The following is a 13,112-nucleotide window of genomic DNA, read 5'->3' as shown; positions in this document are numbered from 1 at the left end:
TAAGTGCGCTTGCGTTCGTTTTTTTAGTCATAAATAAGTATGTGTGGGATCCAGCGGCAGGATATCTTTCTCATCTGCACTATTTTGCCCAACAGCTCGCGCACTTTCTGTTTCCGGTCATCATTTTAGTGTCTTATTATTATGGTCGTTTATTCTGGACGTAGTCAGCAAAGATACTGTGCTTCAATGCAATTTAAAGTGTTTATCAAGTTGAATTAGCTATAGGTCTGCTTAGCAGCTTATGTTGAAATGCTAAGTGACGTAGCAGAGCAACATGCACGAGGCAAAAAAATAACGTGGAAAATTATGTAAGCTCATTACTAATGGCTCAAATTAAGTTCGCACTATTTTCTAATCTATTCCGTTCGAAGCTCCGAAACAGATCGGGACGGACAAGCTCATGGCCTCCTAGCATGCGTCGTTACCCTTGCTTATTTCTACAAACTGCAAGCTTGCACGCGCCATTCATTATTGACGTTTTTCTTTCTGTCCACCCAAATAACAAACTACTGTCACCCAACGACGCAACGACGGTTCTGTTAGTAAGCCGTGTGGGTCGGTGCACGATCCGCGCCTTCTTCCAGTATGGTGCGAACTCCAAATATTGTTTTTCAATGACATCCAACCGTTCGGAGTGACCCTGACAGAGAAACAACAAAGCACTTGGCAGTGATGACCCTCCTAGTAGGCAGTGGAATTGCCAAGGTGTTAATAAACTATAACCATACTGCCCACGGTGGACAATGTTTTTTTTTTGTTTTTGGTAAGCGCATTGAATGCAGACCCATGCGGTGTGCGCGATGGCGTAACATTTGTGTTTGCATTCTCGGTAGGGAATTATTAATGAGTACTTTATTGTACTATTGTTGGCTTACGATGCAATTTAGTTATTTGCTCAAATATCCCCACTAGAAATTAGTGAAAAAAATTCCTCAAATTTTTATGTTGTCATGATTATTTCGTATTTCAACTACTGACGATACTTAGCTGTATTCAAATCAAACATTATTTTCTGTTCACAACATTTTATTCTGATTGGGATTTTTACTGTTTGTGTTTCCTGTTTATTTGGATAAGTACTGCTACCAGAGATGCTAGGGTTGCAAACGTCAGTAAGCTGGCAGCAATTTCTTTATAAAGTATGATACGCTAAAGTGAGTTGGCGAGAAAAAAATAAAAAAAAGGTGGCGGCAATTTCAAAAGTCTGTAAATTTGGACGAAAGTCTGCGAACAACTCGATTTTCAAATGTCTGCGAAAGTCTGCACAACAAAAAATGTCTGCAGCTCTATGTACGATATCTGCAGATTTACAGACAAATCTGCAGATCTGGCATCTCTGGCTGCTGCCGATGAACACTCATTTCAAGCATTTTCAACATTGCACAGTGGTCTGGATTCACAATTTAGGGGGACTTAGCCTTATACTTTTGAGCTATGATGTCTTTATAACAAACGATCAGTAAAAAATAAACCAAAAATATGCATATCGTATTAAGGTGCCAACAATTATTTTCCGGATGTGTTGAGATAGAGGATTGCATCCTTCGGCAAAACTGTAGAAAAACAAACAGTGTACACTGAGGAAGTGCAAAAAAGTCGGAACAAATCAATTCGCATTCGAGTAAATTCTATCGTTCAGTGCATCTGGAGGGTTAAATGATTGCTTTTAACGTAATCAACGATTGCTTTAGAAGACAAAAATACCTTATTTTCATATATAGCTAATCTATGCCTTACATTATAGAGCATTTCTCTACGGAAAAAACCCAATGTTTGAACACAATTTAAAAAATTTTAAAAAATATCTCCTCCACCATTTCTATTATAAACTTTCTCGAAAGTATTTTCTATCAAATGCAAGAAACGGAATTTTTTATCGTTTGCCCCAATCTTAGATATCGCTGTTAAAAATAACCTGTTTTTGAACTCATGAATAAAGTGGTTTCAACAAACTCTAAAGGAAGTTCAAAGATACCAAATACGTTAAAAATAAAAAAAAAAAGCTAGAGCAAAATATCTGATTTTTTAGGAACAGCCTAAGTTGCTCTCTTAAAATAGCTGTAACACTAAAACCGTTAGAGAATTTGAATGAAAAGGAAATCAACAATGTTAGGAATTTGTTAAGTTCTGATTTCCAAATCATGGTATTATAATAATTATATTTAATAATTATTATTCTTGTAGTACTTATTATTTTTATAATTTTTGGAAAAAAAATGTACCCATTATCGAGATTATTAGTTTCTTACGTTATTCATCTGCTACGATGAATTACTCAAAATGAACAAATCCGATAAAAATCACTTAGCCAGAATTTTAGAACTACTACACCACTTGGCGGTTTCAATATGAACCGTCGTTGTACAATAACAAACTGAAAACGCAACGTGAAGAAAGTCGTAAATAATGAAATTAGAATAACTAAAAATATTCCCATAATTCTCAAGCACCATTGAATGTCCCATCATAAACTTGATATTTCAACTAAATGGTAAGCTAGTCGAAAAATAGTAGAGCAGCGTGTTCTGTGTCAGTGAAACTTAAAATGACAATTCAATTGTGTAAAAAGTCAGAATATCTAAGAGGATTATTTTAATAGAAAATAGGTGGCCCAGAAAAACATCCGTTTAATTGACAAACAACGAGACATAAGTTTAAATACTCTCTACGAATGATCTGAACCAGGCTTGTACCCAGGATTTCATTTCGGGAGGGGCCCACAAAGAAGATATTTTTTGAGTGCAAGTAATTATAAATTTAAGTAAATATGTACTCACATATTTTAAATCGGACAATGAGGGATTGAAGCAAGAAGTTATATGTGTCAAAGGAAAGGAATCGTTTTTTTACATTTCTTTTATCAAATAGTCCCATAGTTCGGCTTCGACTTCTGGTTCCGGAAAAACTGAGCTATGAGTATAAAGACCTTCAATTTTAAGGGTGTGTTCTTATGTAAAAAGGATGTTCTTATGTGTTCACGATGTAGAAAGGAGCAAATATTTTGAAACTATTCAAGCTCTTCTAGTTTGCAAAATTTGTTGATTATTTTTCGAACAGATGGTCGAGCAGATTTTAATAAATTTATATTCAAATGAAGTGCCTTACAATCCCACATGATTCTATTTATTTTCATCGAGTCATCTTACGTATCTGGATCAGAGATGCCAGACCTGCAGATTTGTTTGTAAATCAGCAGATTTATAAAACAAGCTGCAGACATGTTTCTCTTGCAGACTTTTTTGTTAGCTTTTGAAAATCACGTTTTTTGTAGACGTTTGTAAAAATATGAACCCTACCGCAGACTTTTGAAATTGCCGCGGTCTTTTTTTTTTTGTTCACTATACCAAATCCTTACATCATTCTTTTAAGAAAACTTGGAGTCCGCTGACTTTTTTCGAGTTTACAGACTTCTTTAACCCTGCCTGAAAATATTTAATATATCTACGTTGCATCTCTGGTCTGGTTATACAGGGTGATGAGTATAAAAATTTAAATTCGTCATTGTAGTGACGATGCAACAACAGAAAAATCTTCTTTGTAGCGATCAAAAACTCCAAAATGGAACTCACATAAATTTCTCAGAGATGACTAGGACGATTTGCAAAAATGTAGAAATGGATTCTAATGAAAGGACTTACGGATTCATTGACTTTTATGCTATTTTAACCGAATCCGGCATCCGGTTTCGGAACAGGTCCGGAAGAAGCGGTCAGAACTCCAAAATGAAAGTCACACTCTGCTCTTGTGTATCTTGAAAAACCGAAGGTGTTTTTCTTTGTTCGAGGTAGTCCACGAAAAGTATACCGAGACAAACCCAAAAAACCGACCAATTTAGCTTACCTAGTTCGCTTCGGAGCACTCTTGCTGATTTCAGTCTATTGTCGGTTAATCATTCTGTTCTCTTGTGTATAATAATTTATCTAGACTTCATCAGTATCAACTAACTGACACCATCAGCATAGGTGAATATGCTTCCGAAGTATGCTCGTGTTATTGTTTTAATCCTGAGTATGCAAGTGCGACATCCAGCGGCAGGACATCTTTTTCATTCGCAGAATCTTGCTAAAACTATGATTATTTTGCTCAATACTAATCTTCAAGGCATTTTCTGGCCATCTAGTACCATTTCCTTTAATTTTAACATTGACTGTAATCACTGTTTAAAACCGACTTTCGAGTTTCGAAAAAAAAAACGATTGCTGAAAGAAGCGGGATGATGGCCAAAAAATGGTTTCTGTTCTTGATTCCGGAAATAGTGATTAAAAATTCTAAAATGAAAATTACTTTACTCCGATTTCGGGAGGGGACAGGGCCCCTTGGGCCCCCCCTCTGGGTACGTGCCTGATCTGAACCGTTTCGTACATTAGATTGGCTTTCGATTGCAGTATAAAAACATTCCGAGTAATTGAATTTGATTGGAATCTGTATAGTTCGCAATGTTTTGTAATCGAAGATCGATTCTCTGATACAAAACGAAATTGGTGATCAATCAAACTATGGAACCGCCATGAAGGTTTACTCGGATTACTTCGTACTTTCAAGGATAATACGATACACTAATAAATGACGATTATTTCTTGTAAACGGGACCACATACTTCTACATCGCTCACAGAAAAGAATAAATAATATGGAATGAAAAGAATCAGTAATGCTTCGCCTATTTGACGAAAGGACGACGACTCGTTAGGCTCTTTCATAGGTGTCGCGAAATTGGTGAGCGGTTGGACGGTTATAATTTCCAGGACTTGCCTCAGAACAATTTCAGAAATTAACAAAGAAAAAAGATTAATAGAACGAACATATATCTCTTCTTCTTCAATAACTTTAAACATCTCCATTTAATAGTATCTTTTCTTTCCAAAGCACGATCTTCATTCATCCTGAATTTTAATTTTTCCATCTTCAATCTAGAATCTGCATTTATGAGAATTTGATTGCTGAAATCTTAAGAATGACACTTTTTGTTGGAAAACCCAAGCTGGAACTAAGTTTATCAGGAAACTCTTAATGAAAAAATTTGGTTGGTAGAAAAAAGACGGGTTGGTAATGTCAGAGACATAACTGGATGACGTAAATACGAATAAAACTGACACGCTTTTTCCACACTTCCGAATATCGATAATCGTACGTACTAGTTGATTGATTGTGTGAATTTTTCAAACTTTCAATGCTTCACTTGCTGAGTTCTAACGTTGACTTCACAAATGCAATGCTTAAATTCATTCATAGAATCATTTATAGGAAGATTCTTCAGCATTTTTGACTATAAGTTAGAAATTAATATGACCCGTAAAACCCGTCTCGAAAATACAAATTATATCGCAATTTGGGAGAATATCCACAAACCAGAAGCTGCCACTTGGATTTTAGGGACCCTAAAACTATAAATTAATGATATCCAATCATACATAAACTGCTTCACGAGTAATAACTCTGCCCGGTGTATTTGTTTATTTATTTGATTATTTGTTTGCTTGTTCCATTTGACAATAAAAGTCTTAATGAATATAAGGTCAAGTTATAAAATCGAGGATTGCGACACTTTCTGAACAAACTTATGCGATGATCCACCAAAATCGAATAAATTTTCAACTAGGGAGAAAATTCGAACACACGCTACAATAGTTTCGTTGGCTCCGAACGATGTCCGATGGAATCTTCGTTGTAGCAAACCTGTTGATCGTAGAGTTCGTTGTGAAACCCGGTAGTCGATGAGAGACAGAATCTTTGGAGAGTCGATTTCGCCGTTGATAATCTTCGCCACAAACGCAGCTTGTTGAATCTTTCTTCGTCGTTCCAGGGTGTCAAGACCTAACAGGCGACATCGATCAGGGTACGGTGGCAGATCCAAGGGATTTCGCCAGGGAAGATCTCTTAGCGCAAGCCGAATAAATCTTTTCTTAACACGCTTAATCCACAAGTTCCTAACGAGTTGATATGGACTCCATACCAAACGTGCATTTTCCAGCAAAGGTCGCACTAAGGAACAGTATAACGCTTTTAAACAATGTGGATCTTTGAAATCTCTGCTCATTTTAGCTACGAATTCGAGTTGTTTCGTTGCCTTAGATACTAAAGCAGAACGATGCTGATTAAATGCGAGTTTTGCATCCAATAGAACACCAAGGTCGTTAACACGGTCAACTCTTGTAAGTGTTTCTCCATCAATTTTGTAGTCGAAGATTAATGGACGAAGTATTCGGTGAAATGTAATTACTTGGCATTTGGCAATGCTGATAACAAGATGGTTTCGTCGACACCATGCGACAAATTCATCTAGCAGTTCTTGAAGATGGACGCAGTCCTCATAATTACGAATTACTAAGTACAGCTTCAAAGCGTCGGCGTAGATCAGCTTGCATCCAAGCAGCAAGCGGCATCGTTGAAAAACAGTGCGAACAAAAGGAGACCCATATTACCGCCTTGCGAAACTCCTGATTTATTCGGAAACGGGGATGAAACTGAGGTTCCCAATTGTACACGTAGGACTCTACCACACAAATAGGAACTCAACCATTAAACGAACTTGTGTGATGCACCAAGTCGCATCAGTTTACATAATAGAATTCATCATTCATCGCATCAGTTTACATGTATGTAAATAGAGGTACGCATTAGCACAACCTTTTGATTTATTCGAAACAACTTCCATCTATGGTTCTTGGTATAAAATTTATGATATAAAACAGATTTAAATATTAATTAGTTCTTTTATAAAATGATGCTAGTTAAAGTATTGTCATCATGTCAAAGATTTTGGCCTATACTAAAGAATTAACAATTTCGCGAGAAAATCAATTATGAGAGCATTTTGGTTATAAATTGAATGACCAAATGACCGTTGTTAGTGCATGTTTTATAAGCATACAAAACGTATCTTAAGCTCACTGTGTTCAATCACTGAATATATTCCGTATTTCTATGTGTCGGTTTTGAACGATACGCTTTGTGCGATGATTCGTTCATTTCATGTGGTGGGAATTTTGCGAGCCTTATCGCCGAATTTTGGATGGCAGTTTTCGGTTTATACCTGATTAGTTTAAAAATAAACCTGAACTGAATAGTCCTTATTCTTATAATTAAAAAAATTAATCAAGGAAGTAGAAAAGTGTACAAGTGCATAAATCGAATCATTTACAAAAATAATTTCGAATTCGATGAATATACGTTTTTGTCATTCAATTAAGTATAACTCTCACCGGTTGCATTTTCAATAGAAATTGCAGTTGAACAGTAGTGGTATGCATAATTTAAGGGTCCTTTGTAAAAATTGTTCTCCTTATTTATAGCAAATAAAATTTTTTGTTGTTATTTACATTCATTTTTGTTATATTTGCAAATTATCTGATCAATTTCAATTTTTAATTTAAATTAATGTTAGACTTACAAATCTGGAACTGTGTCAACGATCAGATGAATGAATCGGGATTACCAACTCATATGTTTTTTGGTGAACTGGATGCTTCGAGCCCTTCTGGTGTTTGTGACCTATTCCGCTGCTACTTTAGCAGTGTTTATTCCAAAGAAACTTTGTCTACACTGGATATTCTCTTGGCCACCAGCAATGTTCCACTCCGTTCATCGTTTGGTCCTCATCCTACGATCAGAGATGGCATTTAACCAGATTTATACACGCTAGAGTCAGATTTTTGCCACACCGAGGATGAAAAAAACGAAGCACCGCACAAAGAGGAAAGCGCACTTCTTCTCAGTGTCGAATAGACAGCATTTGAGTGTGTGCTTGTGGTTAAAGCAGCTGGCGCGAGTGAAACACATTCTCTTCGCATGAATCGCTCACACGCGCTCTCGTCTAAATACACCCAAGTGACCACTGGCGCGTGATTGTGAGCGAACACTTCTGTGAACTTCAATTAATAGAGAGTAGATCTGGCCTTGCTATGAAAAATTTGCAAGGAAAACCGAAAATTTTACGATAAATTGTTTTATTTTGCTGATTTTGCGTGTCCATGCTTCATCTACGAAAACCATACAGCAGAGTGCTCACCAGCGTGTACACCTCTGTGAAAGTATCTGCATCCTCCTCAGAGAATTTATTAGCTAATGCTCTAGCACTTTGGTGCGATTCAGTGGAAGAGGTAAAAGGAAATAAACAAACGCACTCATGATGCGTGCACACTTACACAACAGTGGTGTATAAATGTGAAAGAGAAGAGCTCTCGTTGAAGTTGTCAGTGCGAGGGGAGAAATTTTGCTTGCTCTTCGTCACACAGAGGAGATAGACATCTCTGCCTACGATTACGACTGCTGACGTTAACAATTTTTGAAACTGAAATCATCATTATGTTCCGGCTTTGATAGTATTCCGTCATTAGTGTTGAAAAAATGCTGAAGAGGTCTTCTTGTACCTTTGACAAAACTGTTCAACATATCTCTCCAGCTTGGATTTTTTCCCGAATCTTGGAAAAACTCTTACGGTTTTTCCCGTTTATAAGAAAAGCGATAAATCCCTTATTACAAACTATCGAGGAATTGCTGCATTATGTTCAGTTTAAAAACTATTTGAAATAATAATCCTGGACTTCATAACTCACAACTGCTTTAGTTACATATTTGATACTCACGGTTTCATGCCTAAATGGTCTACGTCTACAAATCTTGTTATATACATCATGTATCATTCGATCTATGCAAGCGCAACATCAAGCTGCTGCATTCGACTGCGTTCCTCAGGGAAGCCATCTAGGACCATTCATATTTCTGCTATATCTAAATGATCTGAATTTCGCACTGCAATGTATGAAGCTATCGCCGACGATTTCAAGCTGTTTTATCTCATCAAAGATCTGAAAGACTCCAATTTCTTGCAGTCACAGTTGGATGTATTTTCTAACTGGTGCAACGTCAACAGAATGGTCCTGAGCGCCTCTAAATGCTCCGTTATCTCCTTCTCTCGTAAACGAACCACGATCACGTATGATTACACTATTTCGCAAGCTGTACTAAAACGGGAGACATCAATTAAGGATCTAAGGAGTGTAATTGGATTCAAAACTTAGTTTCAAAGATCACATAGAATTTACCGTCTCTAGGGCATTCAAGATGCTATGTTTCATCTTTTGCATCTCAAAAAATTTCAATAACATATACTGCCTGAAATCGTTATATTGCGCTCTAGTTCGCTCTACACTGGAGTATACTGTTGTTGTTTGGGCACCATATTACCAAACTGATAAGCTGCGCATTGAAACTGTCCAGCGCAAGTTCATTCTTTTTGCTTTGCGTCACCTGCCCTGGAGAAATCCATTGAATCTTCCAAGTTACGAAAATCGATGTACCCTCTTACACCTCGATTTGCTATCTGTCCGCCGTGATACACTGAAGGCTGTTTTCGTCGCGGACCAATCATCTGAATCATCCAATCTCGAATTGATTGTGCAGATCTCCTACAACAGCTAAGTTTTGACATTCATCAGCGTAATTTTCGGTTTAATCCCTTTCTCAGAATTCCTCGTGCTAGAACTAACTATGGCTTTAATGAACCGTTTTCGAGTAGGTGCCGTGTATTCAATACTTACTCTGATGAATTTGATTTAAATTTATCTCGTAACGCCATTAAAACCCGTTTTCTCCGAAATTTTTCCCGCTAGTTTTATTTAGATAATTAGACGATATCAATAGTTGTTAGTTAGCTTTGTAGTTTAAATAAGGGTAATTTAAGATTTCGTTATGTTTCATTTGGACAAATGTTATCTGTTGATATAAAGATGAGAAGGTTTTATGCCTGCTGGAGAAGGAGAACAAAAATCTCAGCTACAGCGGGTTTTCCCTTCCTTCTAAAATAATGATAATGTATAAAATAAAATAAATCTGGCCGTAGAAATAGTCCAATGCATTACAGTACTTATATGAGAACTTTAGCATATTCAACTTTGCAAAAACCTTCCGGAAATCGGAACATTATTCGATCATATTAGGAGAAACAGCGGAGAAATTGATCGCCATGTGTTCAAAATATCAGCTCGCCAACAAGAATGGCTGAAGATCTAATCACATTGTCGTAGTCAATGAAATGCAATGTCAATGAAATATTTCTCAGTATCGCATGATTAAGGAGGTTCCAATCATGTGCAACTGTGATGTTTTTAAATGTGGTTACCATATCTAAAATTACACATTCTCCTGTCTGTAAATCGAATTCAACTTACCATAATAACCCACATCACGATAATCGCCTTTGATTAGGCAACACGCTACACCCAGCACTGATCACGTTGTTTATCTCTCTCTCTCGCCCTTTGACAGCACCGTATGTGTTGCCGTGCCGACGGAATGATCCGGAAATCAACAAGTGCATCAAGAACTCGTTCAACCACATCCGCCCGTACATCGCGGCTGGATTGGCCGAGCTACGTACACCCCCGCTGGAACCGCTGCGAATCGAAGAACTGGCCATGGAAAACAATGCCGGAGCGGTGCGCATCAAGGCCCTGTTTACCGACATCGTTGCCAGTGGAGCCGGAAACTACACCATCAAGGATGTGCGCAGTGACGTGAAAAAACTGCGGATCGATATGAGCCTGGGAATTCCCAGAGTTGAGACCCGCGGAAAGTATGAAATCATCGGCAATGTACTGCTACTGCCCGTTCGCTCTAATGGTGAATTCTGGACCGAATTCAGTGAGTTTAATTTCAACAAAAAAAAAAATAATCAGTTAACTAAATGGTTTTTATTTCCTAACTTCAGCCGACATCAGTGCCATCGCCAAAATCTACGGCAAACCGGTTGAACGTGACGGCGAAACATTCATGAGCATCGAAAAGATGGTTGTTGATTTCACGATGAAGAATGCACGCTTCAAGGTCAAGGATCATGTCAACACTCAGAATGTTCTAGGTAAGCGAAATTCGAATTTTCGTTGGACATGTTGAAGATTTTAAAAAAAACTGCTAATTTCATCTTTCAGGAGAGGCCATCAATCAATTCCTGAACCAAAACGCTAACGAGCTGGTCCAGGAGATGAGACCGGCTGCCTCTCAGAGTATCGCCAAACTGTTCCGCAAGTTCCTGAACGACGCTTTCAGTAACATCCCAATGCGGCTGTGGCTGTTGGACGACTAGAGACACGGATCTACTTTTGGTTTTCGTTGGAAAACCGGTGGTCATCGGATGTGTGTGCGTGCGTATGTATGTGTGCAAATGCAGTCACAGTATAGTGATAAGCGCTTCTACCTAGCCGCTAAGTGATATGTTAGTTTGTAAGACTTGATCTTTCGACCACAATAGGGCAATTTTCAGAGGATCTAAGGATGATGAAAGGGAAGAGTCATCGAATTTCAACAACCTAGAAAGGGCCAAGCTAGCACAAGTTATTATTTATTGAAAGTGTAGTGCTATTGTGAAGATCTTTTTTGTAAGTATTGCAAATCTGCGTTTTTCGATTTCAGGAATCTCTCTGCGATGAAAACGAGAGTTTGACTGGTGCGAAAACAAAGAAACAGAAACGTACAAAAAGTCAGAACGCGAGTAATGATCGTCTAGAGTGTAAGATGCATGTAATTGTAAATACGAATAAAGTATTGTACCGTGTAATTGTAAAAATTCTCGATAGTTGTGGTCAATTTGTAGAAATGTTTATAAATAAAGGATCGAAAGCGAGCAACGTTGTGCTGACCTTGGAACCATCCGAAATGGACTATGCAACAATTGCCAATATTACATCATTTTATTAAAAACAAACATATTAAAACACCGCGAGCGATTTGTTATCATAATCACGAGTTAATTTCTATAACAATAATTCACACGGCGACTTCGTCGTCACGTACCGTGGAACTAACAAATTTTTGAACATAAATTACTTATTTTTGCAATCAGTTGCCCTCGTCGATACTGGTGATATGCACTTTTTTTAGGCAGGGTAAGAAGAATTTACTAGCAACGTTGGGGAGTTAATTTTCCCAATTGGGAAGCGAAAAGTAACTGCTGTCGTAGCAACAATCCAATGCGATAAGAGACACTCAGGTCCACCGTAAAACTCGTGACCACAGCCTAGCAGTGGTACCCGGGATACTGATAAGGGGTCAATTTGGCTGATGTAGGCAAAAATTTCATGGGACATCGGCAATTACAAACATTGGCACATGGTGATATGTGAGCGAATGACCTAGGTTCAATAATTTGCGTAGGAAATGTGTCTCGAATGCGGCTCCAGTGCTAGAACTTGTTGCCATTTGGCGATGAACAGAATGATCCGGAAACATTGTTGCCATTCGCTGGAAATAATAAGAATATTTCAATTAGATTAGGTTTGCTGATTCTTGTCAAGCATGGAAGCGATTACGAGATTGCACATTCTGATAGAGGATTGTGGAAGATTCACTTAAATTGTTGTATTTTTATGAATGAGTAGATCGATTTAAGTTTCTTCTAAGCGATACGTTACGTTAGATTGATAATGCTGTTTGTAGAATGTTTATGTTTCGAGCTAATTCGTATAACATTTCCTGTTCACGTTTCGTTTGCACTTCATCAGTAAGGAGTAGTTCAACTTGAGTTTTCAAGCATACGTAAGATATTACTCTATCTGTATACTATTCCAAGTCCGGAAGTTGGAATCCGAAGTCGTTGGGATTTTGATAGTTTTCCATCTTAGATGCTTAGCATTAATCATGAGAGACTATATTCAGGAAACACCGGCATGTTAAGGACTATTCACACATATCCGATCCGGTTCAGTGCCGACACGACACCATGTACGGATACTGATATTACTTCATTCGTTTTCTATGCGCGCATTCATTTCAGAGCAGCTCACCGTCAGTGTAACGTCCGTCCGGCGAATTCAAATTCGTCGTCACCGATATTTTTTGTATTTTCACTGAAGTCGGTATGTGCCTTTGCTGTGCCGGAACGGAAACAGCGCGGAAACGGAACGGAAGGGTTCTGACAAAAAAAGAACACTGAAGGCACTTTCACTGAACCGTGACGGAACTGAAATGTGTGAGTAGTCCTTCATACGCATACGCATCATATTCATTTCAATGCCAAATTGTATCACCACTGTTGGAGTAGAAACAACTTTGCAAAATCAGCCAGAGATCGAAGGATACTCCGGACAAATCTCTGATTTAGAAAGAATTTTACGGTGA

The 13,112-nt window shown here is 37.9% G+C and overlaps 1 protein-coding gene across 2 annotated transcripts in view; it reads left to right on the top strand.

Moving 5' to 3' along the window:
* The window catches only part of LOC131432812 (protein takeout-like), a 66,527-nt gene extending 54,908 nt beyond the window's left edge, over positions 1-11,619 (top strand). For both annotated transcript variants that reach the window (XM_058599339.1, XM_058599340.1), the window contains exons 3-5: positions 10,266-10,640; positions 10,708-10,857; positions 10,928-11,619. In XM_058599339.1, the coding sequence (XP_058455322.1) occupies positions 10,266-10,640; positions 10,708-10,857; positions 10,928-11,082 (680 nt within the window). In that variant the 3' untranslated portion in view covers positions 11,083-11,619. The remainder of the gene's footprint in view (positions 1-10,265; positions 10,641-10,707; positions 10,858-10,927) is intronic.
* Positions 11,620-13,112: the final 1,493 nt, after the last annotated feature.

Source organism: Malaya genurostris, chromosome 2 (genome assembly GCF_030247185.1).
Source record: "Malaya genurostris strain Urasoe2022 chromosome 2, Malgen_1.1, whole genome shotgun sequence".
Lineage (NCBI taxonomy): Eukaryota > Metazoa > Arthropoda > Insecta > Diptera > Culicidae > Malaya > Malaya genurostris.
This window is presented reverse-complemented; position numbering and strand designations above follow the sequence as displayed.